Below are 26,203 nucleotides of genomic sequence, written 5' to 3'. Positions count from 1 at the left end.
GTCCTTCAGCAAAGCATGTCCAATAGCTGTGCAAGCACTAAGCTGAACATCCCAATTTATTAGTTACTCTTGGTGGGATTAATTAAAGAAACATACAGTGTTGTTTTTCCTAGTGTTTCGTGAAGGAGTTAATTAATTCTGTTGCCCTCTCAACATAAGACACTAGACACTCCCTTGCAATCACATTGATGTCCAGTTTCTTTCAAGGAAGCAGGAGATGAAAACTGTACTCTCTTTCTCCAGTCCCCTGTATGGCCACCTGCACTGAGAGTGTGTGAAAGAGACTAATTATAGTAAGAACATAAATTATTTTGGATTTTTCTCTCTGGGTTCTCTCAGCTGCAGATGGGGAGGTCCCACAGATGTAGACAGTGATTGCTGATTTAGGAAGTGCAGGCATTTCCCTTCAGTATAAAGACATCATGAAAAGAACAGGATGTGGCTGAGCAAAGTCGCCACCGTTCTTATGGTATCAGAAAACTACAGGAGGGGAGCACAGCATGGTCAAGGCATAGATTCAATGCTTTTTTTCAAGAGGGAAATCATCCCTAGCAATTTTATGAAGCCTGCCTACTGTGAGAATATATGTCCACAATGCAAAATTTTAGCAGTGTCACAACAGAATCGCTGTCTGCTCTCTCAGAAGGCTTTTTGCTATCTAATAGCATTACTGTATAACGAATCTTTTGTGATACAAAATAAATTTGCTTAAATCATAATTTTCTTCATGGAAGTTTATGTTCTGTTACTGCCTCCACAGAAAAAGTCAGCTATGTTTGACACCAGCTATCAGTACTGTTGAAATTATCATGAATCATAAGCCACAAACTGTGATGTTACACAGGGGATAAGAGAGTGAGCAATGAGAATAGAAATATTTTATAGGCTCTGGAGTCTTATTTTCATATAAATAGAATTAATAATTCAACAGCAATTTAAAGAAGCTTCATATGGTAAGACACACAGGAACAGACTGATTTCTGTCAGCTCTCTCACCTATAGCTGGACAAATACCATCTCATAAAACCTGTTGAAGAACATGACAATAAGTATAATTTTATAATTTTATAATTTTCCTTCTACTGTAAAAACTTTATTGTTGTTGTTTTAGCATCAGGGTTGGGATTATCCAACCTTTTAATATATTTTTATTTAGATCAGGTCTAGAATGATCAGGTCTAAGAAGAGAAACATGCACAATTGCTTCAGTCACCAAATGTGTCATACTCTAGTGACTTCTTCAGAATAGATGAACTTTAGAAGTTCTCCAGCAGGCACAAACAATGAAATGGCCATCAAATCATAGGAAGTTAATATGCAATGGTTAATGATAATGGTTAATGACAATAAAAAATAAATTAGAGTGTGAGAAGGAAGTGAACATAATTAGAAAGCAAACTAACATAAATAGAAATTATGTGGTGACTTATGTAGATGAATAAACTGTTCACACAGCTTTGTAAAGCTATAGTTTATTTTCTTTCTAGTACTTTTCCTCTAGTAACTTCAGGATGCCCTGAGCCAGCACAGCAACTGAGATTTGTTCCGGATTAGAATTTTGTGCCTGTTAATCTCATCAATATAAGCTCTGTTGCTATCACTGTATTGTACAGTGTGTAGTAAAGGACTATGCATGTATTGGATCTTGATAGTCTGGCTCATATATGGACACATCTTTACTGAGAATGAGCAAGACAGCAGAATAAATATTTGTAAGAGAAATATTAAGTGTAAGGCTCAGTTATGACATTTTCTAAAGCTGCTCTTGCTGTCAAGGGACAGAAACATACACTTGCTGCTGACAGGTGTTGATAAGCCTGAAGAAGGTTTCTTAAAAACAAGATACAATGAAAGACAACATTACCAGAGCCTAGGGAGTAATTTTATATTGCTCTTTAACTTTTTATGAAAGGCATAAGCACTGTCAAAATCTGTGTTCTGAGCTGAAATCTATAGATACTAGCAGTAAAACAAGGGAAGACAAAATTATCCTGGATACACTGCAGTTTAATTGCCCCCTGATATGAATTATGTCAGGATAAAATTCTGTTTCAGTTATACAACAAAAATGGTATTCTGGTTTTGTTCAAGCTTAAAAATCATTGTTATTTCACTTGATATAACTTCATGACTTTGTCTATAGAGGTAAATGAATATTTTTTTTAAACACAGGTGATTGTGGTCAATCCTAGACTTAGAATTATAGAATCAGAGAATCATTTTGGTTGGAGGAGACCCTCAGGATCATTGAGTCCAACCATAACCTAACTATAGCACTAAACCATGTCTCTAAGAACCTCATCTATATGCCTTTTAAACACCTCCAGGGATGGTGACCTTCCAGTGTGGGACAACCTTTTCCATGAAGAATTTTTTCCTAATATTGAATGTAATCCTCCCCTGGCACAACTTGAGTCCATTTCCTCTTGTCCTGTCACTTGCTACTTGGGAAAAGAGGCCAACACCCTCCATGCTACAACCTCCTTTCAGGTAGTTGTAGACAGCGATAAGATCTCTCCTCAGCCCCCTTTTCTCCAGGCTGAACAGCCCCAGTTCTCTCAGCTGCTTCTCATCAGACTTGTGCTCCAGACCCCTCACCATTTTCTTCACCTCTGCACTCCCTCCAGCACCTCAATGTCTTTCTTATGATGAGAGGCCCAAAACTGAACACAGTATTTAAGGTGGGGCCTCACCAGGACCAAGTACAGTGGCACAATCATTTCTCTAGTCCTGCTGGCCACACTATTCCTGATACAAGCCAGGATGCTGTTGGCTTTTTGGCCACCTGGGCACACTGCTGGCTCCTATTCAGACAGCTATTAATCAAAAGCCGTAGATACTTTTCCACCAGGCAGCTTTTCAGCCACTCTTCCCTGAGCCTGTAGCACTGCCTGGGGTTGTTGTGACCCAAGTGCAGGACCCGGCTCTTGGCCTTGTTGAACCTCATACAATTGGCCTCAGCCCAACAGTGCAGCTGGTCCAGATCCCTCTTATGGCCTTCCTACCTTCCAGCAAAACAACACTCCCACCCAAATTGGTGTTGTCTACAAACTTACTAAGGATGCACTTGATCCCCTTGTCCAGATCATTGATAAAGAGATTAAGCAGAACTGTCCCCAATACTGAATCCTGGGGAACACTACCCATGACTGGGCACCAACTGGATTTGGCTCTGCTCACCACAACTTTTCAGGCCTGGACAGTTCTTTATCCATCAAAAAGCACACCCATCCAGGCCATGAGCTGCCAAACTGGTGATGAGTTGCCAGACTTCACCAAAACTGATCCTAAACACCCACCCAAAAGTCACCCAGGAGTCTTACAGGTGCTTGTGACTTTCAGTTGGGGGATTTTCTCTGAACTTCAGAAAGCCAGCAGCATTTTTGGTCCAGTCATTTTTATTGATGTGGGCAATTTCACTTCAATATGCAGTGTGGGAACAATTTAAATCACATCAGTATTGCTAGGAATCTTCCTTTTGACTTCATCACTTAAATTGTGCAGATAATCATTCGGATACCAAAAGCCCCAATCACTCTGGCTCAAGTCTTATTGAAAATAAGGTTGGATGTAGAAGCAGAAATCAATTTTTAAAATCTAGTTCTTAGGACCTTTCTCCATAGTATCCTTCTGGCCATAAGACTTCCAACAGAGACACCTGCCTGCAAGGTGTCATGCACCATTAGTCACAGCTGAGTTAGAACAGGTTTGGAAGAGTGACTTAAAATACATTACTATTCTGTCCTCTATATCTCTCTCTGATGTTTCAGCTTGCAGTATTTTCAACTCTCCTACACATTCCTTTGTTTTCCATCTGTATGCTGAAAGATGTATTTTTCTAGTTTGTACCTTGCTTTGTGACCCATATTTTTTCATCTGCTATGCCAGATTCTGACAGGTAAGTCATTATTTTAAGAATATTGTGGCATTGGAAACAAGTCACCACTGCTATATCCTTGCATCATTATGCTTCCTTTCCCCAAAAGCTCATTGTTTAGCAAAATTATTGATTGGCATGCACAGTTCTGCTTGCTATATAACCCAGGTAGCCTTTTTGTACTGGATACATGCACAGTGATGGAGGGGAAAACTGAAGAATAGACATGGTTAACTATTCACCACCTAAAGGCTTACCTGCTGAGCAAAGTGGGGTTTTTTTCCAGCTATAATAACACCTCTCAGACTTTCTGTCTCTGTGATTGTTTCTACAAGGCAAACACACTCAGCCCTCTGTCCACTGTCATTCACTGTTACCCAACAAAACTGATTGAAATGCTCTTGCTACCCCCTGTGGCAATGCTGCGCAATGATGTGTTTGCTCATCCTTGTGCTGGCTGCCTCCTATTCCTGTCTTGCGACTTACATGCATCACTAAAGGTGAAAGCACAAAGGAAAGTGAAGCTGCTGCTTACTGACATACACTGCTTATCTTCCATAAACCAAACTGTAGGAACAGCTGTACAGGTTAGTTTCAAATAATCTCCTGTTAGCATGGAAACTTCACATTAAAGACAGAGGAAGCACACACTTTGTAGAGTAAATAGCAGTCAGAAAAAGTTTATTGTAGAGATGCCAGACATTTTGTAGGTACAGGACACCTTTCTTAGATTCAACAGTAATATCTCAACAGCAAGGGGTCTTGCCTTCAACCTCTTGTTCCTTCTTTGGGTAGTCAAGAGGACACCAGAGTATCTGAGCAACAGTCTGCTAGAAGAAATTTAGTTTTGTCTGTCTGTCTGTGTTTATTTATTTATTTTGAGTCCTTGCTCTTGAGGACTGTGGTCATATAAAATACTCATTGCCACTTTCTCTTCTTCTTTACCCTTCTCAGCACTCTTCATCCCTTCCTCTTCTCTCATTATTTGCAGTTGTCTTTCAAATTTTTCAAGAAAAATTTGAAAGCTGTACTCAGTACTAGTCCAAAAAAAAAAAAAAAAAAGAAAGAAGATGAACCCTGGTCAGTATGGCAGAAAGCTTTATAATTTCATAATCTTGTGATTGTTTATTTATGATGTCCATCACTTGATGCATCCATGCCCAAGTTTGGGAAAACCTGTACACTGTAAGTAGCTTAGACTGCTAAAAAGAGTGGATCATCCCTTCACCAGAGTGGCATTGGGAAAACAAGTGTTGGGATGTTTTCCATCTCAGGATCTGCAAAACTGAAAGAGTCTCCATTTTCTCTCCTTTGCTTTTCAGAGCTCACCTCTCAAACTTCCTTTCCCCACAATGGAAACACAGTAGACACACAGGCTTGAGTAAATTCGAGGGCTGGGGTTGTTTGCCATTCAGCAGTTGTCTGAACTCCCCTGTGGACTTTGCCTGGATGCTCTGGAAAAAATCAGGGCGAGGTTTTAAGTGGTGGTCAGGCCACCCATGCCACGCAGGCCAAAGAGCAGCAGCCAGATGGAGAGCTGTGTACTGGTCCCATCTCAGCAGGGGTAGGGAGTCAGAAACAGGCCAACTGCCCACCCTTTTGAAAAAGCTCAGTTGTAGCAACACAAGCAAGAGTAAGCCTTTGGAAAACATCATCATAGACAAGAATGATTAGTTCTCTGGGTATGCCATGAAGAGTCCAGATTATCATGTGCTGTTTACCCTTAGACAAAGGTGAGAAAAACCCTGTGATCTTTCACAGACTGCTTCCTGCAACTTTCTGAATGTGGACAAAAGCCTCTGCTCTCACAGGGCTTCAGCTTTTCTTCCTGGCTGCCAAGCTCAGATGTACTCATTCCAGATGTCTTGGCAAAGTCACCAGGTGACTCTGGGAGAGGTGGAAACAGACCACAACACTTTGATGTGGAAGAACAGGGAAAATCTCCCTTTCTCGCTTACATCTGTACATACTTAGCAAGCCACCTGCAATCAGGCGGTTACTACAAATACAGAAAAATGGGTGGTCGTGCTCAGTGAGCATGGCCCAAGTGAGGTATTTCTGATGCCAGGCCGGTGGAATTGACAAACAGAGTAGGTTTTGGTTTTGGACATGGAGACACAACCTAAAAGATACCAGCAATGGGCAGAGGGACATGTTGCTGTGACATAAGGCAGGGAAAGATTTTGGTGGGCAGCAGATACTTAGGAATAGCTGCCTGTATGCATGCCCTTAAGCTACAGTAAACACAAGGAAACAGCCTGTTCATATGAAAGAGATTAACTGCCTCCCACTTAAGGAGAGTACTGCTAACAGGGAAGCATGCACTCCAGCAGTTGTTAAGATTAGTGATGTGCTATTCCTCACAGCCATAGGTCCACACAGTATCGTTTCCTCCCAGGTACAACTCCATAGGTCTATCCCATCTATTGAGACTTCCAATACTGTTTTCACATAAACCAATTGTTTCATAGTCAGTGACACTAAATTACCTGATCTGGTATGCATTTCAGTTGAGGTAGAAATCCCTATGCCAAAGAAATACTAGCTACTCCAAGATCAGAGGTGTTGCCAGCTGTATATCAGAACCCATTCCTACAAGACGGTACCCAACAGAGATAGCCGGACCTTAGATCCAAGCACAGAAAATAGGATAATTCTTCCTATAGTGGGTTATGAATCTGTAACAACATGTTGCCAGAGACTCCTGGTGAGACAGTGGACACTGTTTTTCTGAAGATGTAAATGATATGCAAAAAAATATCATTTACAATTTCAAAAAAATAAGATTGGATGGATTAATAGAAGTCTTTGGAGGGCTTCTAACTGCACAGAAGCTACATCTGGCTCAGAAAGATCCTGAGCTAAAACCACTGGGAGGCTGGGGAGGCATCAGCCTATGGCTTCTTACAAAGACAGGGTACTGGGCTAGATTAACCTTCGTTCTGATTCAATAGAGGCTTGCTTCTAATGTAATGAGGTCAGAGTTCACTTGTACAACTCCAGGACACTAAAAGAGAAGACTTCAGTTTTAACTCTTCTTCTCTGTCTTGAAGGGATATGAGAAACAAAAATCCAGAAAATGTGAAAGAGTTGACAAAACACTTCAGAACTGCAAAAAATGTCAGTCGGAAGTTGCCTTAAAATCTTATTTTAATCTATCTTAACATATTTTTTCTGTAGCAACCATGACACTTTATCTTACTTGTGGTATGTTTTGTCAATGTTTTTCCAGGTGTTCCTGAAGCAGAAGTTACTTGGTTTAAGAACAAGGTCAAGCTGTCCTCTGGTCACCATCTGCATGATGGGCTGCTGCTAATTGCAAATGTTTCTCTGTCAGATCAGGGCTTGTACTCCTGCAAGGCAGCCAATCTTCGTGGGGAAGTAACTGAAAGCTCCCAACTGCTGGTTCTTGGTAAGTCCAGGGTATTTTCCACTTGCAGCATTATTAATGTGGCTGCTGGGACATCTAGTCTGCAGAACTAATCAGACAATGTGGAAAGAGGGAATGGCATACAGGCAGCCTTGTTCTAATCAAAGAATCAGTCTGCATTTGTTCTCTGGGCATCATTACCTGAAACAAGGTGGTGGTGGTGTAAGGAAGATGGATAAGCAGAAAATGTCTAAGCACAAAGACTGCACCTCCTGGTTCTGACATATTCAATTTCACTCTTTCAGCCTTACTAGCTAAGAAAAGCATTTATTCACCATTTCTTACAGTGGATCTCTTGAAATGAAAATGATACCACTTTTTCCCTGTGAAGTGCTCTGCCTCTGCTGAGCAGCCTTTCTCTACATGGCTGTGTGGTACTGACCTGTTTCATACCAAACAGGTGCATAAACAAAATACACTTTTAAAAAGCACTTCCCAAGTTCAGTGAAGGGTCAAGCTTACTTTTTTTTTGATTTCTAAGCAACAAACAGAAAACCCAGCTGAGCGATTTGAAAAGATGATGTCAGCTGTGAAGCATGAGTGAAAGTGTTACCTGGTGGTAACTCTATGTGTGGGAAAGGGATTTCCTTTCCTAGTAACTCCTCTTCTATCATTTCTCCATCTCTGGCAGATGAATGATCCAGCCAGACTTTGTAACTGCTTCTGTACATTTGATAGTGAAGTGTCAAATTTTAAAATCTAATCCCTGTTATTGGTGCAACACCATTAAAGCATCTGTTACAGCCCTCATCTCTCATGACCTGTGTGAGTCCAGGCTCCATGGATGATGCAGCTTCCAGAGGAAGTTTTAAAGCTAGATTTCTCAGTTTCACAGACAACAAAAAAACTCTTTTATGAATGTTTGTATGATTTCTCTGTGAATCCACACTGGTTCTAGAAACTCTATCTAAAAAAATCTGAAAAAAAAAAATCAGCTGGGTTTCAACCTCTAGTGAAACACTCCCACATGATCTCTAAATCCTTTTTTAATTGTTATAAATAACCTAGTTTTTAAAGATGGAAAATCAGTGTGAGTTTTGCCAGCTGCTTATGTTTGTAGGCAAATCACATATTTAGTTCCTTGCTGGAAAGAAACAGGTCAAGCATCCATGACTCATACTTCTGGTGCTGAATGTGATGAGCAAGGGAAAACTTGCCTAGTTTGTGCTGTGATCTAATTGGAAGGGGATGAAGCTATCATTCACTTAAATATCTCATCATTTCCATGACAAACAGAATTGGGAATGATAGGCAACACAATTGATTTTAAAAAATAGAATTATGGTTAGTAAAGAACTAATTATTGTAGTTCTCAGCATAGACTTGACCTCTGAACTCTCAGCCTTTTGGAGCTCTGCCCAAGTATACCACAGGATTTGACAGGGTTATAACCATATTTAATCAGTGCTTGATCCAGGTTGTAGCTGACATGAAAAAGTTTTCCACTGACTGACATTGATTCAGTTTCTATTAATATGCTGTATAAATTTGCTTTTTCATTGAAGCTGATGTATCTCCTTACACCATGTAACTTCATCACATATGAAGAGGGTCAACCAGAATGCCATGTTAGCCTTCAGACAGAATTTCTTTCATTTTGTGGTCGTACCGATCCAGATTTTTTTTTTAATAATTTGTCTAGTGTCTCACCTAATGTGAGAAAAAGCAGACTTTTAGTAGTTGCCCAAAGTTGCTTAGTCTGCCTCTTTGAAATAGTAATATTACAGCATGGCAAGTAATGCAGCAATAACTGGTGGTGGGTTTTTTGTTGTCCCTAAAAAGTTTTCTGCTGTACTGTTGCTCATCACTTTAGTCTCCCAATCTGTTACCAGAGCCTCCACGACCTCTTCCTTACCTAGAAGACTTGACAGCAGTGCTTTCCAGTGCTGGGACCAGCACTCGTTCAGTTCTGACCTCTCCCTCAGGAACAAAAATGACCGTCAGCCCAGGGAGCTCTCCTCTCATAGGTAAGTCAAGTGCTTTAAGACTTTTTTAGATTAAAAAGGGTTTAGAGTTTAGATTACAGTTATGCATCAGGTTATCCAGCCATGGAGCACTGGGACAAAAGACATCAAACCAACAGCACATTGTTAGTCATAATCCCTGCCAAATTGTTCTCAGAACTCAGAAACTCATTTTAAAAAAATGAGATCCCCTTATCAGCATAGTGTCCCAAAGTGGCATACAGAACAATGGCTCTGTTGTGCCATATTTTCTAACAGCCTGTAAGAAGCAGTCCCTGCTCTGAGGGGCGGGTAAACTCATTCAACACAAGACATGGCAAACTGTTGTGCCAGTTAATCTAAAAGAATAAATGCTTGTGGTTCTGTTTTCTTTCCTTCTGCATTTGAGTACTAGTCTTTCCATAAGTCTGCTATTCACATTATATATCCTTCTCTTCGGAGCCTTTTCTAGAGTTTTGCCTATTACTCAAGACATGTTTTTCTTTTGCAAGCTCTCTGTCTCATTCTGTTCATTTTACTCTTCTTCAGTACATCACACAACCAATGTCTGTGCAAAACCATATAAGGGAATAATTTCAAATACAATATTGTTGAGGGTTTAGTTTGCGGGGTGACAATAAAACCCTGGCAGATGTATTGTTAACCTCCTCTCCCCTCCCAACTTCCCCCTTTTACTTCTCCCTCTAACCCCTCCCACTAAGGACAGGCGATCAGGAGGGAAAGAAGGACAGAGAGAAGAGAGTTGGAAAAATTAAAAATGTTTTACTAATGCTGCTAATAAGAATAGAGAAAATAATACAAAATATACAAAACCAATCTTGAAAGTCTCAGCAACTGCAGAGCCGGCACCCGAAGTCCTGGACTGAACTCTGCTGCCAACCGGAGCTGGATTCAGGCTCTCACTAGGCCACAGTTCGCAGGGACGACTAGTAAGGTCCTCTCCTAATGTCGGCCATAAGCAAAAGGGAAAAGAAGGCAAAAGGGAAGATATCCCCGTGATCTCCCACTTTTATATGAAGTATTCACATGAATGGAATGTTATACACAGTTGGTCGGTTTCTTAGTCACCTGTTTCTTGTTGTCCCTTTCGCGAGATGTCTATGTGTGCTTATCAATAACTTTGCATTCCATTGCTATGTTTACCAAAACATGTATCTGGTTCTCCAGGAAAATGCAGTTAATATGAAGGCTTTAGCTGACAGGCAAATTCACTTAAAGAGTAACTTGTTTTTAACAAAACCAGGACAAATCTTTTCCTATTTTCATCCTTTTCTGCCTTCCATTTAGTTTTCTCCTCTTTACACTGCAAGTTCTCTTATATGCTACAAACTCCTTTCAGATCTGTGGGTATGATTTATTTGCAAAGAGAATCTCATCCTTTTCTAAAGTTCAGGGTATGTTTATTTTAAAATTTGATTTCTCACACTGATCTTGAGCCTCTACAAACTGTCACGCTCAGACAGGCAAACAGATTCTCTAATGGCCTTGTTACTGCATACAGTGAAATCTTGTCAAGTCTTGCACTTTTAGAGCAATCTTTTATCTCTTTAGAGGTAGGGATCTGAAACTTCTAGCAAAAGGTCTGTAGCTGGCCTGAATGTTTATAACTTTGGTATCTGCACCTTCCAAAGCATTATTTGCTTACATTTAGTAATAATGTTAAGATTTTATTTTCACAGTGGAGGCTTTCTATTTATGTTTTTAGTTTGATATGGTTTACTTTTCCCAAGTGCTGACATCTGCATACATTTGCAAGGGCTTTTAGCATGCAGCTCTGGATTACATTTCTGCTTACACAAAAACTGCGCTGAAATAGTCCTTGATGGGTGAAATATCTGAAGGTATTTATTAGTGTTGAATAAGTCATTTTGAGCACCATTTTATTATATTCACTGTTTTAAGACTGGGTCACACTCCTGTTTCATCTGTTTCTTCTCAGGTTTCCAAAAAGAGGTCTTCAGTAGTTGTAGGAATTTTTTATTATTTGAAAGCAGTAATTGAACCACAAAGGGTGTTCTGCACTGCCTGTATACAACCACCTCTAAATGAGTTTTATTTGACTATGCTGCCCTGTACATTGCCATTCCACTTCAGGAGCAAGGAAACTCCATGAATCTTAATAGCAAAGTAACAAACCAGTTTCATTCTTGAGGCAATTCTCTCCATTTCACTGGAGTTTTACTGACCTGTATTATTAAAACCAAAGGGAACTTCCTGAGAGATTTTTTCTACTGAAAAATGAGCATGGAACAGGCTATTTGATCAATTAAAAAGCTGCAGTCCAGTGTGCTGCATCATACTGTATCACCAAAATAAATACACAAAGCATTCAGTTTCCACGTATGTTACGTAAATATATTGTCTGTAATTGTAGCAAAGAATATGGATTAATTCACAATGAGAATAACGGTTAGCGAAAAAAAAAGATGGACTCATCTCTCAGATATTATTTTAATCTACATCTAGTTTACTCTGTATGTAGAGAAGGAACTAGAACATGTGCAAAGGAGCAGAATTAAGTGTGAAGGAGTGATAAGTAAGCTTTGCAGTACCTTTATATTTTGAAGGAGTTAAAAGGTGAAAAAATATGTTAGAAACTTGGATAAATTCAGGTATGTGTTTGCCAGGGTTTTAGAAAAAAAAAACCAAAAACAACATCTTCATTAAACACAGGGTTTGTGCCTTGAAAAGAAAGAAAGAAAATAAAAGAAAGAAAAAACAAAAAAACAAAACAAAACAAAACACACACACACACACACACACACCAAAAAGAAAGACCCCACACACAAAACAAAACTAAACAAAAAGGTCAAACAGAAAATATTAGAACAGCATCAGGAGGTTAAAGTTGCAAATGAGAAATTGTTTGAAAATTAACAACTGTATAAAATATAACAACAATTAACAAACTGAGTTGAAATAAGAGAGCTGGAGCCTCCAGACTATAATATATGTTATGCACTTTCTGTTACAAAGTGGACCAATGCTTCCACCATCATTTCAGCCATTTGAAACCATGAACTTGCTCTCTGGAGGCAGCTCCTATGGGTTTCTTCTACATAAATTCCAGGGGGTTTGCAGAAGGGAAAGGTCAGCAACATAACACAAATACCCGTTTTGGTGGTGTTCTTTCCCATTGTTAAGGGTCATTCTTACCTGGCAAGGGAGACACCATGATCAGACAGGTGGTTTTCCCAGGACAAGGCTTATTCCCTGGACTTCAGGTGTGTTGACCCCTACGATTTCCCCAAATGTGGGAAACTTGACTGCATAACTTGTGGTAGTGGGGGACTGCGTTTGCACTCTGCCCTGCTGTTTTGTTTTTTTTTTTTTCCAGGCATTGGACTCGATGATCCATGTGGGTCCCTTTCCAGTTCAGGACATTCTATGAGTTGTGTGCCTTTACCATAGAATTAGATGAAAATATCTGCTAAAGACCTGCCCAATGGAGTCAGCAACCCTCCCATTAAGATCTAGCGTAAAATACCTTTATGCCTGAGCTTACAAAACTATTTTGTCTATGTACTTCTTACTTCTGCTTCTAAAGGCTTGAGATTTCAGCTGGCTTTCTAGGCGCAACTCGTTATCTGGTTAGAGAGGATGATGTAAATCGTGGCTTACACTGATGCTTATCCTGCTCTTTTGCAACTGTTGGAAGTATGAGCAGAGCACTGCAGTCCTCCCCAGTCTTCACTTTCCTTGGCACATTGCATAATAGACACTTCTGCATTATTGACCTATCTGAAGGACAGGACTTTCCTCAAAGCAGAAGGTAGAGCACCCGTCAGTTTGGGATTATTTTGGGATTTACAGTAGTGAAAACTGAAAATCATTGATGAGCAGGAGACTGTCACACACTTTCTGATGTCCTTGGTTCATGACAGGCACATAAGGAGGCTTTATATCACACATAACATAGAACATAGTAAATTTATAAAGTGACAGCTATTTATATTTATTTGGAAATCTTTCACATTAGATCTTAATCTCATTAATATATCTGGTTTTGAGACTTTTAAAATTTTGAATACAGTTTTCCTGAAAATTAGTCATTAAAGTACTATATGAAATTCTGCCCTTTTCCTCAGAAAGAAGTTGCTTTATTTGTCACCTGATAAGAACTTTTGGTTTTTAACAATATTCATGACCTTTTGACTTCTATAAATCCTGATTATTTTGTGAAATTATCTTTTTGGAGTTCAGATCCTAAATTCAGATATTTTCAACAGAGTTTCCTTAACTAAGCTACCAATATCACTGAATTTTTTTACACAACTCCCTGGACAAATTTCCTTGGGTCTTGAGGTTTGTAAATGTTAATTTTGGTAAAACTGAAGTTGTAGGACTCAGTGTGTGTGACTTTTAACATGCCTGCAGAAAAGGCTTTGGACCTATCAAGAGTATTTGTTTTAATTTGGGTTCAAACTTGTTTTCTGTATTCGAAGATGTTTCAGTAATGAAGTCTGAAAATCCTGTAGTAAGGATTCACTACAATTTCTCGATTTTATTGTGACTTATTCGAAAACTCAGTAGACTTGTCAAAAGATAAAAAATATTATATAAAAATGTCCCCTTATCTTAGCACAGAGGAACACTGTATTTATTACAGTTATATGCCATAATGAAAGCTGACGCTTTAAAGACTTTGACTTACATACGTGAATTATATTTCAGTGAGGATTCTTGCAGAAACATTGGAAGATAGGTCAGAAAATAATACTGCTAGGAATACAGAAATGTGGGAGTACCTACAAAACATCACAATGAAGGAGAAAAGGTTGAGGAATATTATATTTTGACTGCTTGTAACAGCACAGTGTTTCTTGGCATCTATTGCTTTGTTAAAAAGTTTGTTGCAGATGAGCTCCCTGAGTTGCACAGAAAAAGTCTGTGAACTCATATGACGCATTTTTCCCCAAAGCTTCAGGCTCATGTCCCACAGGTATTTGTAGAAATCTTCAACATGTGTGGTGATTTTTGAAAACATAACATGCACTTGAGGATATGCATATTGAAGGAAGGGGGATTGCTGCATTGCACATTGTATATAATTAAATAAAGGGTTTGGACTGAGTTCATGAGACAGACAGGGAAAGGAATGTATCTTTTATTTTGGAATGCAGCACAGGCTCATGATTTTAAAGAGAAATGGCAGCAAAAGCAGCTAAGATAGCTAGGATCTGAAATGAATAGGAAGTCTAGCTATTACTTGGCACAATGGAAGACTTAAGCAGTGTCTTTAAAAAGAACAGACATCCAAGAAAAATTTAATATTGAGATAATGGTAGCTAGTCTATTTGAAATTAAATATTGAGATAATTGTAGCTGTTGTGTGTAGCTGCAATGTATATTTTGAAGCCTCACTGTATCATGATGAAATGTTCACATTTTGGCAAAATTAATAGCAGCAATTTTTTGGATCAAAAGAGGAGATGCCATCAATATGAACACTTTTGGCATTCATTCTTTTTTTATTCTTTGCATGAAATGAACTAATGCAAATCTTGGAGCATGATAGTTATTTTAGGAAATCTGAAGGTATGAATGAACCTATAGGGAAAAGCCTGGGCAAATATTTGGAATTTGGTTCTGATCCCTTTTATCACTCGAATTACAAGTTCCCCAGTTTGTTCACTGGGAACCTGCCATTGACCCCACCTTAGGATTCTCCTGTTTGTAGGAGTTACTGAAAATAACTGTAAAGTTAGATGATAAAATGTACTTTTTTTATTACCAGAAAAGTACACTCAATTGTAACAAAACCAAAACCAAACAAACAAAACTGCTACTCCATATTTATTGTGTTCTCCCTGATGACTTCCATATCAAATTACTCACCTAACAAATCAGAATACAGTTTTACTAACTGCTAGCACTGCAAGCACAGTCCTAGAAAGCAGATTTCTTCCTGTCTTTATACGTTATCCCCAGTTACCACAGAGTTAGAGAGGCTTAGCTGTCAATTTCATTGCTGCTCCAGAAGATGAAGAGCTGGACTACAAATTCCTGTTCTGCAAATACCGATGTTATTTAGCGATGAAGTTATTTTTAAAACTATAATATCCCAAACTTTTTATTTTCAAAATGCAAAAGATTCCCCTTATCAAAAGCAGTATTTCCCTCTTATTTTTCTTTTACTGGTGGTAGTATACATCACTCATTTTATTTCAGAGTCACTTAGATGCCCAGAAGAGGCTCCAGAGGCAGAATGGAAAAATATAATTATGATGGCCACCTTGCTTGCAATGGCCAGCCTTTTGAGTATGAATAAATCGCTCATTCTGAAAGGGCCAACTGCATCAGAGACACGTCTGAAGCTCAGGAGAATTTTCTCTTTTTTTTTTTTTCTCAGATGGGACCATTTCATGTCTGTGGCTCACATTTGCTTACCTGCAGATTTAAGGGTTAGCTAGATGTGGCACTGAACAGAAAAATTAACCAAGAACTTTTTGAAAGTCCTTTGTGTATTATAGTGAGTCAAATGCTGTGCCACTGACTACTTTAGGAGAAGAAACAGATGATACAGATAGACTGGTGCCATGATCAGGACAAAAGTCTTTCAGCAGAGCCAGAGAAGTTAGTGCTGTAATTGCTTGCTATGTGCCATAAAATATGTAAACTTAGGACTGATACTTGTTCAAAACCAGTGTGAAAAGCAATAAATGATACAGATGAACACAACTGTTCTCACCAGTACAAATGTCTTGTAATGTTTGGTGATATAATTAAGACCAAAAGTATATCTTCTTGAAACGTAAGTTTTTTCTTTACTCCCTTTTGCCCTCCCCCTCTCTACCAAGAGCCTACTCTAAATTTTCCTAGGTTTTGCGAATTGCTACTGCATTAAAATTGGAAGCAGAAACAAAAAATAATTTACAATTTGCACAGAGTCACCAAAGAGTAAACTCATGAGTAATTATGATTGAGCCAGTGTCTGTGCTCCCCTAAGGAAAAAGACAGCTGCAGAAGTTGTGTAGTGGGAGTCAGATAAAATCATGGCTACCTGAGAAGTTATTTTGCACAACATCATTTTTTCCTCCCAATGCTCTGTAATAAATCGGGCATTGTGTTTGAAAAGTAGTTCTAACGTTAAAGAATATTTTTAGCAGCTTTATTTTACACTATAATACTTCTTTTGTAATAAGGATAAAGCACCAAGTGCATTCATGGGATAATCTGTCCTGATAAATACGTTTCCCGTTCCTTTCCTTTTATGTCTTGGTGAAAATTCTACCTTGTCACATTATTTACAAGAACTCCCAGGTAAGTGACATTTCTATATTTGTGAGAATTTAAGTTAGTATCAAGAGTATGCCATTATCATTGCAATTAGTTCCCCAATCAGACTCTATCACAATGATTATGCTCCAAATATTGTATGAAGTTCATACAGTATTACAGTATGTTCCTTCTACCTGAGACTACAGAGCAGCATTTCATTGAAATATGTGAATTTTCATTTGCATTTGCGTACTATCTACATTTCAGTGTGTACAGTGCATGATCATACCTCTGCTTGGTCAAACATTTTGATCACACTGATATGGTGTTTGTGTGTCCTGCTGCTGCCAAGTTCTGAAAGCAGTCAAAAGAGCAAGACCCTCAAGGCAATCTGCTGCCTTGGGTTTTTTTCTTGCCTGCTGTTTTGTGCCATGAATGAGCTAATCTGAGACCCACTGATCTACAGCAGTGGTCCAAAATGCTGCCACATAAAATAATATCACTGGCCTCTGGGGCAACATCTGTTTAGTGTAGGTTTGGTGGTTGGAGTTGAAGCCTTTTCCAGGATCACTGACCTAGATTCTGTTCTAACATAGATATAAATGATGCATAGCTCCACCAAGGCAAGTTCTAGTAAAAAACTAGGGGTATCAGACTTCCCACAGGTATCCCAGTTTGGAGACTTGTTCTGCCAGCTTATTCACATAAAAGACCTTTTGCCCTCTTGGAAAACTTGAGCTTTACTCTAGAGTAAGTGTAAAGGTTATTTCTGACCTGCTGACTAAGGGATTTATCCATTCAAAGTTGTGAAGCACGCTCGCCCTCTGTGTTGGTTCCCAAAACCTCTCCCAAATGGCTAAAGCACTTTGTTAACAGGACAGAAGTTACAGCCTCTCTGAGGCAAGCAGCACTGGCCTTCCTGCACCCACCTGCCCTCCACCTCCTGTGCTCTGCCTTTTGGTATTTGCCTTGTGCCACAGGGAGTTTCCTGAGCTGCTGAGGTCTTGGGATGTAACAAGTTCATTATCGGCTTGAGAAATACAGAAAGGCTTCTAAAGCAGCTTTCTAAAGCAGACCTTTGCAGCTTGGGCTGGTAACCACATTACATGCTAGCTCTTGCTCTGTCTTTGTGCTGTACGTGCCTCTTTTGAGTGTGATTTTTTTCCCCGTAAGCGTACAGTTACCCTAGAGCTGTAGCAATGTTGGGGCAGAAGTTTATACTTAAGGGTACTCCTTTTCCGTTTTTGTCGTGTACTGAATAAATCCATCAGAGTTAGCTCCACAGGTCATTTCAGCATGCTGCATCCATTCTCATAGGATTTTTTTCACGATTTACCACTAGTGACTGCTTTCAGCCCAGTCCTTATTAACACAAGATTCTTGGTGTGTAGGATTCCTGTTGTCAGAGGCATTTTTAGAAAACAGTATTACTACCAGAGCTTGAAAATTTCCTTGCTTTTTTAATGGGCCCACCACATGGCTGTATATTTGGGAACATTTTTTACAACCTCTATGGGGCAGGGAATGGGCCTAACTCAATTTTTGTTGAATACAGTGTAAATTTACAATGCTATGTAAATGATATCTAATAACAACAACATGTGTGGCATTGGGTAACCAGTTTAGGTGTTTTGAGAACTGTTTGAAAACCATGTCATATGTTTAGTATAGTAAGTTTCAACTGCTCCTTTGGAGCCATAAATAGTTATTTAAAATACCTTATTTTTTCAAAATGCTACTGTCATCAGCTGAATTGATCTATTCCAAGAATTCCTAAATACATGGCTTTCCTTGTGTGCCATAAATTCATATTCATTTGACCTCCTTTATTAAAAAAAAAAAAAAATTATACTAACATTAAAAGTAATTATTTCTTTTTGGGATTTTCAGGATCACATTACTTTGTACAAGTTTTATTTCGTTCCGTGTATGAAAGCACTGAGAAGTGATTTGCAAAACACCCTGAGTTAAGTGTCTGTTTAAATATACACTTTATACTCTTTTGAAAAATCTTTTCCCATAAAACATACCATAAAGGCTTGTCTCTAAGTTTTGTCCCTTCAGCAAAATGGGGTTTGCATACATATGGCTTTCAGACATGATCTTTCCTACCTTCATTTTGTTTGAAAGCATTTTGAAAAGTTGAATACATCCTGTTAAATTCTCTTACATTATATGTAGGACAGAATAACATTTAACTCCATTAAGTTTAACGACAGGAAATCGGGGAAGTATTTCTCTGTGTCAGTCTGATCTCACCTATGTAGTGTGAATACAGTAGTATGATGTGAACCACAACACAGTAGTTCAACACCAAGCTTGTATCTATTCAGATTCATCTGTGGCTTCTCTACATTTTGTTCCAAGCATTTTGTTCTTCATTTCATCATAAGTCTTCTTTCTATTTTGAAAGCATACTTTAAGTCTTTGAATGTAGAGATTACAGTGGAAACACCGTCCGGTTTCAAGTCCTGCAGCTGCATTATATTTATTGCTTTAACACAGTGTATTGTAGTCTACCACACTGTTCTGTTAGAGTTCAGTAAAATTTATACAGAATCACAGAATATTTTCTTAGCTTGCTTTATTTCAGATTTAAAACAATCAATAATTCTGCTGCCAAATCTCTTGTCTCTTCTCTTGCCAGGCACTTCAGATAATAGTCGGTGATCATCTTTCATCTCCCAGTTTTCTGTTTGCACAGGTACATGTCTGTGGCTTGCAGAGGCAGGGGCAGGGGCCTTCTGGTTTGTAAGGCTGGCTGAAGTTTTCTGTGAACTTTCTGTGCTATGTTTATTGTACTTGGTGATGTCCTGAAACATGCCATCCCTAAACAATTGGGATGCCTACCTTTTTTCAAATTCAGGCTTTTTTTTTTTTTTTTTTTTTGATTCAAAGTATGCTGAACTAATGCAATGCAAACATTTCCTGTGATCACTGATGAACAGCAAGGGTGTAAAACTGAACTTTAAGGTGTAAGCATGTAGTTGAACATTAATACCAAAGGATCCAAACTGCATTCCACGGGCTATGCTTCTGAGAACTGTCTCTTAAATAGGAAATCATTTCCAAAGGTGAAAGTGTTGGCCTGAAATTAAGAAGACAAAGTTTGATTTCAGCTCCACTTCTGTTATGTAAGCCAGCATGCACCTCCATGTGCCTTGGTTATCTGCCAGGGGAATAGAAAAGGTGAGCTTACCTCCCACAGCACAGCAGCTGCAGGGATGCAGATGGAAAGCTAAGTAGTTTGTTGAGTTCAGACTGTATGAGCATTTTGTTTAAAGAAATTTCAAAGAACCTGCTTCATCTTGACCTGAAGTCTTCACTCAGATTCCTTCTTTAATAAATATTAGAAATATTGCTTGGGATTAATCAGTAGGTCAGTAGTAAATTAGAGGACTATTTGTTAGACAGATACGAATGCAAGAAAATAATCCATTTTTTTTAAGAACAGATATCTTTTTTAAAGGAAATGCCTTACCTTTTTTGCTTATATTACAAAATGTATTTAGTACTTGCAAAATTTGTTTGATATTTTCACCATTGCTTTCCATACAATTCTGCTGATTTAATGTATCAGGATGCTAAAAAAAAAGGAATCCTAAAATCAACAGCCTTTGCACTTGTTTATTTCTGTCATTCAAGTCTGCAAGTGAAAGAGTGATGCATGCTTTGTATTTTGGCCTCTTAGCATTAGCACAGTAGCCCAGAGTCTCTCTGCAGCTACAGCCATACAGAAAGTGTACAGAGGTATAATGTAATCGGGAGCTGAATTTGGCCTGCAAGAAATTATCATTGTTGTGAAATGTTTGTCTTCTCTTTCCAAATTCCCCCTTATTATCCTTGAAATATTAACAGTTTCCCCGCTAAAAGATGTAACTTCTACTCAATTTTTTTTTTTTAGTATCTCCAGCTTTTACACATCCGTGACTTATACTGGCTTTAAATGAATTCACAGTCAAGTAGACTTTGGAAGGGAGGTTGAAGGCATTTTTTTCTGTCTCTACTTAAGAAAGACTGAGAGAGAAGGGCCTTCTTGTGCCAGAGGTTTCAATGCTCAGAAATAGTCCTAAAAAAATTGTTCCATCTTACCTTCCCAAGGTTTCTGATGCACTAAAGCTCTACAATAGCTGTGTGTTGGCTAGAAACAAAGCCAGTTTTTCCTTCTTGGATGTTAAAGGGACAGGTGTTGAGCTTTGGAAGGATAAAGCAGTCAAAGTCCACAGGGATGGGAGGAAATAGAAAATAGGTGTTGGTAATTTGCATTAAATGGCATTAAAATTGGAACATGGACATGATTTTTATTGTACTCTGGTTCTCAATATGCATAAAACTTCATCCCACAGCTTATGCATCCATACATGTGGGAAACCTATATGAAATGTCACTTGTGAAATGTGATTGATGCTTGTTCTGCATACACAGATGAGGAGTATCCATTACATATGAGTCTTATAGATGTTCATAAAGTTTTATTGTTAAATGTAAAAGAAAGTAAGAATTACTCACTCGTAGAATGTATCTAAGTAACAGTGTTTGGGGGTTTTCCCCCATATTATTGATTACTGGCTGTTCCTTTAGCTAATATTTTATATATAAATTTTGGGAGAATAAATTATATATAAGGCAAGTAGAATAGTCGGTACTAGGAAGACTATATTCTTTTGCCTGACAATAACAATTTTAAATAAAGAAAAAAAGGCATGGACTAGGACCATTTGCGCATTGAAGTATATCTCAGTTTCTCTGCATTTGGCATCAAACTGACCTTTCGGCTTTCTTCATTTTTCCCGTGCAGACTGCTTGCAAATGCAAACAGTAAAACCGAGCTCACAGCATGTCTTTGGCAGTTGTCATGGCTATGTGCTGACCTGTGGAAATCCCTGCAATTGCACTAAAAGAAAGGGAAACTATAAAAAAATAGAATACTGTAGGCAAAGTCATACAGCCACTTGTCCACTTCCTGTGTATTCATTTGTTTTTTGTTGGTGTTAGCTTAGGCAGCCTTAAAACTGTGAGGCTGAAACCTTTCACATCATTTATTTACTTGAGAGTGAGTATCTTGGAAATTGGATGAGTTATTTTGCAGCACAAGATAGGAAAACAACACATCAGTACTCAGGGCAAAGGAATAACCTAAAATGAAGTGTAGAAGGAATAAATAGAGAGCTTACAGAAATATGAAAAAGTACCGAGTAGCAAAGAAAGCTGTGTCTTTGTGGTCAGGAAGTGAGTGTTGGGGAGAGAACTGCCAGGGGTAAAACTGCATTAGACCTCACCAAAAAAATTAAAACAAATAGCAAAGACTCTTTACCTTTATAAGTAAAAGTGAAACAAAGGGAAGAGGGGAGACCACTGTGACCAGTGTGCATTCACTCATTCTGCCCTTTTCTTCCTTTTTTTTCCCTCTTTTCCAGTATTTATGTGCATTAGCTTGTTCTTTGCTGTGTCCCCTGTTGCTGGCAAGCCCTGCCTGTATCCACGGTGTGGAAGGGCATGGGCTGGATGAAGCTGCCCTTTGGGGATTCTTCCCCCTGCATGAAACAGGTACTGCTGAGAGCAGGGGCCTCCCAGTGGAAGGCGTATGACTCACACGGTAGGCTCTGCAGTTGCAATGACAATGTTTCACTGGCGAAGACCTGTGTATCCATTGCACCAGTGAGAGGTGCTATATTTGTCCTCACAAGTGACAGACAGGGTCTCCCCAGGGCCTGGATCTATGTCTCAGCATGAAAATGGTTGGGATGAGCCACAGGTCACCACTAGCTTTTTCCATCCGGTATGAGAGTTCTTCTGCTTTGTTTGAGCAAGAAAGCTTCAATTCTCGTGGGCAAGGTAGCACCTTCTGCTGCAGGAACAGTGTACCTGGAGGTATGATTAGTGGCAAAAGGCAGATAAGAAAAGACTACAGTAGCCTCATCCTTAGAACTAGTTCAGTTGTCTGACCAAAGTCAAAAGAAGGGTAGTAAGGGTTTCTAAACAAACAATGTGCTACTTAAGTCTCAAGGATTTGGTCTTGACGATGGCTGGATATCAAACTGTTATTCCTTCCTGGGTAGATTGATGAAAATAGTATTTTTATTCTTGCAGTGATAGGCACCTCAGTAAAATTTAGATAAATTCTTAAGGAAAACATGTATATTTAAATAAAATCTTGATTGCAGCAAGTCATCTCATCTCTCTCGCAGGAACAGTATTTCTTCAGTACATGTTAGCTGAGGATCTCCTCATGTGAACAGATAAGAATGAAAAGAAGGACAGTAACAAAAATATCAAATTGCAGTGTGTGTTCATTGTGTAATACTGAAACAAAAGCATCATATTCCCATTCTTATTTGTCTTAGTGAATAATAAATAATAACCAAATAATTGCGATAACAATGAAGAAATATCAGCTGATAGAAATGTCATGGTTTAACCTCAACCAGTAACTAAGTACCACACAGCTGCTCACTCACTCTCCCCAAATGGGATCAGTAAAAGCCAGAAAACTCGTGCATTGAGATAAAGACAATTTAATAAGTAAAGCAAAAGCCATGCACGCAAGTACAGGAAAACAAGGAATTTATTCACTACTTGCCAGGCACAGGCAGGTGTTCAGGCATCTCCAGGAAAGCTGGGCCCCATCACAGATAATAGTTACTTGGGAAGACAAATGCCATCACTCTAAACATCCCCTACTTCCTTCTTCTTCCCCAGAAAGATATACTGAGCATGATACCATATGGTATGCGATATTCCTTTGGCCATTTGGGTTCAGCTGTCCTGGCTGTATGTCCTCCCAACTTTTAGTGCACTCCAACCCCACTCACTTGTCAGGTCATGTGAAGAGCCTAAAAGGTCTTGAGTCTGTGTAAGCCCTGCATAGCAATAGGTAAAACACCCCTGTATTATCACAGAATCACACAGAATCACAGAATGGTTAGGGTTGGAAGGGACCTCTGGAGATCATCTAGACCAAGCCAACTGCTATAGCAGGTTCACCCAGAGCAGATTGCACAAGAACGTATCCAGGCTAATTTTGAATGTCTCCAGAGAAGGAGACCCCACAACCTCTCTGGGCAGCCTGTCCCAGTGCTCTGGCACCCCCAAAGTCAAAAAGTTTTTCCTCAGATGGAACATCCTTTGCTTTAGTCTGTGTCCATTGCTCCTCATCCTGTCATTGGGCACCACTGAAAGGAGTCTGGCCCCATCCTCTTGACATCCACCCTTCAGATATTTATAAGCATTGATAAGATCCCCTTGCAGCCTTCTCTTCTCCAGGCTGAGCAGACACAGTTCTCTCAGTCTCTCTTCATAAGAAAGATGCTCTAGGCCCCTAACCATCTTCATAGCCCACCGCTGGACTCCCTCTGGTAATTCCTTGTCCGTCTTAAACTGGGGAGCCCAGAACTGGACACAGTGCTCCAGATGTGGCCTCAGCAGAGCAGAGGGGGAGGAGAGCCTCCCTCGATCTTAATGCACCCCAAGAAACCATTGACCTTCTTGGCCACAAGCGCATATTGTTGACTCATGGTCAACCTATTGTCCACCAGAACTCCCAGGTCCTTCTCCGCAATGCTGCTTTCCAGCAGGTCCACCCCTAACCTGTACTGGTGCCTAGGGCTGATCCTCTCCAGGTGCAGGACCCTACACTTGCCCTTGTTGAACTTCATCAGGTTCTTCTCTGCCCAGTCCTCCAGCCTGTCCAGGTCTCACTGAATGGCAACACGGCCTTCTGGTGTGTCAGCCCTTCCTCCCAGTTTGGTATCATCAGCAAACTTGCTGAGGCTGCACTCAGTCTATTCATCCAGGTCATTGATGAAGAGGCTGAACAGGACTGGAGCCAGTACTGACCCCTGGGGATCCCACTAACTACAGGCCACCAACCAGACTTTGCACTGGTGATTATCAACACTTTCTTGTTCTAAATCCAAAACACAGCACTATACCAGCTACTAGAAAGCAAATTAACTCTATCCCAGCTGAGACCAGAATTATTCCTTAGTCTTAGAAGAGTCTCCCATCTTTTAGTATTTTAAATTTGTACTCTTCCTTTTTTTATTCCATTCCTTTTGAAAGGTGCTAGTGTGAATGTTTGTGTATGTATTTTATGTTTGTTTATATAGTACATATATTTCACAAGGGATTTTGGATACAATAAGTCATTCATTACATATACATACTGATATAAACAATACAGTGTAAAGCTGCAATATAACAAACTAACAATCAGTATAGAGTGCACAAACAGAAACTCAGCCAGACCTTTCATGTATCATGAAGTACATGGATGTGTAGGACTAACCTAAGCCACAAGCAGTCCAAGTAGTATATGCCATCCCTTGTGCATGGTTTCTCTGGCTTCCCACCCCCTGTAATTGATGTAGATGGGTTGCAGTATGGAAATTGCTCAGTTCCTTCCTTTTCCCCAGGAAATACGTAAGGCAACTTAGCTATGTCTCCCAGGGTATGTAAGTCTCACATGCAATTTGTCATGAAACTGACAAAATGTGGATCTGGTATGACAACCACAGGAAACAGTGTCTTACAGATATTTTTCCTCAGCCCAACAGGCAAGGAACTCACTGTGAACCTAAACTTCATCAGCTGTGCAGATGATGCCTAGCCATACCTGTACAATGCTTCAGAACGGCAGGTTTTTTCAGTTGCTCGCTTTGCTTGGTTATTGCTTAGACGATTGCCTATTTCTTTCACAAAAAACCTCTAAAGGCTCAACTTTATCTCTTTGTTTTTTCAACAGTTGTGTAACAAAAATTTTGTGTAAACCTTCATGTAACAAAAATTCTGTGTAAACCTTTGTGTAACAAAAAATTCTAATTTTTTAATACCAAAAAACAAAAGAGAGGGAGGTGGCCCTGTGAATTAAACAGGCAGCCTGGAGACCAAGCTCGATTTGTATAGCTTGTTCAAGCATGCTCCTTGAGCTTATTCTAGGTGTGTAACCTCCCTATCCATTTTCTTTGGTATTAAAATGAGGATGATCAAAAATAATGGAAACCTTGGGAGATTTGATATAAATATTTCCAAACTGATCTGAGTTTTTCATATGGAAGATAAACTGGGTTTTGGATAATTTTTTTGTTTCAGCTGATGAGAAGGTATTCATTACTACAGTATTCCTGTTTTTCATTATGAGAAAATGAGGAGAAAATGTGATGGAATTGACTTTTTCTGCTAGCTTTGACCACTTCAAAACATGTAATTCTGCAGCAAGTAGAGTACTCAGCAGGTTGCTTTCATGTCCCTGTTTCTTAGGGTGTGCTGTGGATGGTCATCCAATGCCAAACATCACCTGGTTCTATTCTGGCGAGCCTCTCAGTCTGCACCATCGCCTCCTGGCAGCGGGACGGATTCTTCAGATACTCAACATCAGTGACGCTCCTCATGGTGAATTCAGCTGCCTTGCTCAGAATGAGGCTGGCTCTCTCACACAAAAAACATCCCTGGCTATACAAGGTAACTCTCCAGTTTCAGTTCTGTTGCCCTGTGAAGCTCTTATGGCAGACTACCCTGCACTGCCTTTCTCTTCATGGATTTCTCCTCTCTGAAATCAGGACTGTTGTGTGCAGGAGGAAATAGGTGTTTTGATGTTTTACTGCCATGGAGATAGATTTGCAGGACTACCAGGTACCTTGTCATGTTTTAGGTTTTACTTTATCAAAATGACACCTGATATTTCTGGCCTGCTCAGCATACAACACACCTTGC

At 39.4% G+C, this 26,203-nt stretch overlaps 1 protein-coding gene across 2 annotated transcripts in view; it reads left to right on the top strand.

The window, feature by feature from the left end:
- Positions 1 to 26,203, top strand: part of ADAMTSL1 (ADAMTS like 1) — a 197,409-nt gene that overhangs the window by 158,893 nt on the left and 12,313 nt on the right. Inside the window, exons 22-24 of one of the 2 annotated variants that reach the window (XM_082074285.1) lie at positions 7,215 to 7,289; positions 9,140 to 9,274; positions 25,751 to 25,951. In XM_082074285.1, coding sequence (XP_081930411.1) covers positions 7,215 to 7,289; positions 9,140 to 9,274; positions 25,751 to 25,951 — 411 coding nt within the window. Of the gene's footprint in view, positions 1 to 7,109; positions 7,290 to 9,139; positions 9,275 to 25,750; positions 25,952 to 26,203 lie in introns of both variants that reach the window. The other variant, XM_082074284.1, reaches the window with a different exon arrangement.

The sequence above is a fragment of the Streptopelia decaocto genome, assembly GCF_964273445.1.
Source record: "Streptopelia decaocto genome assembly, chromosome: Z".
Lineage (NCBI taxonomy): Eukaryota > Metazoa > Chordata > Aves > Columbiformes > Columbidae > Streptopelia > Streptopelia decaocto.
Note: the sequence above shows the minus strand (reverse complement) of the source record. Positions and strands in the feature narration are given on the sequence as shown.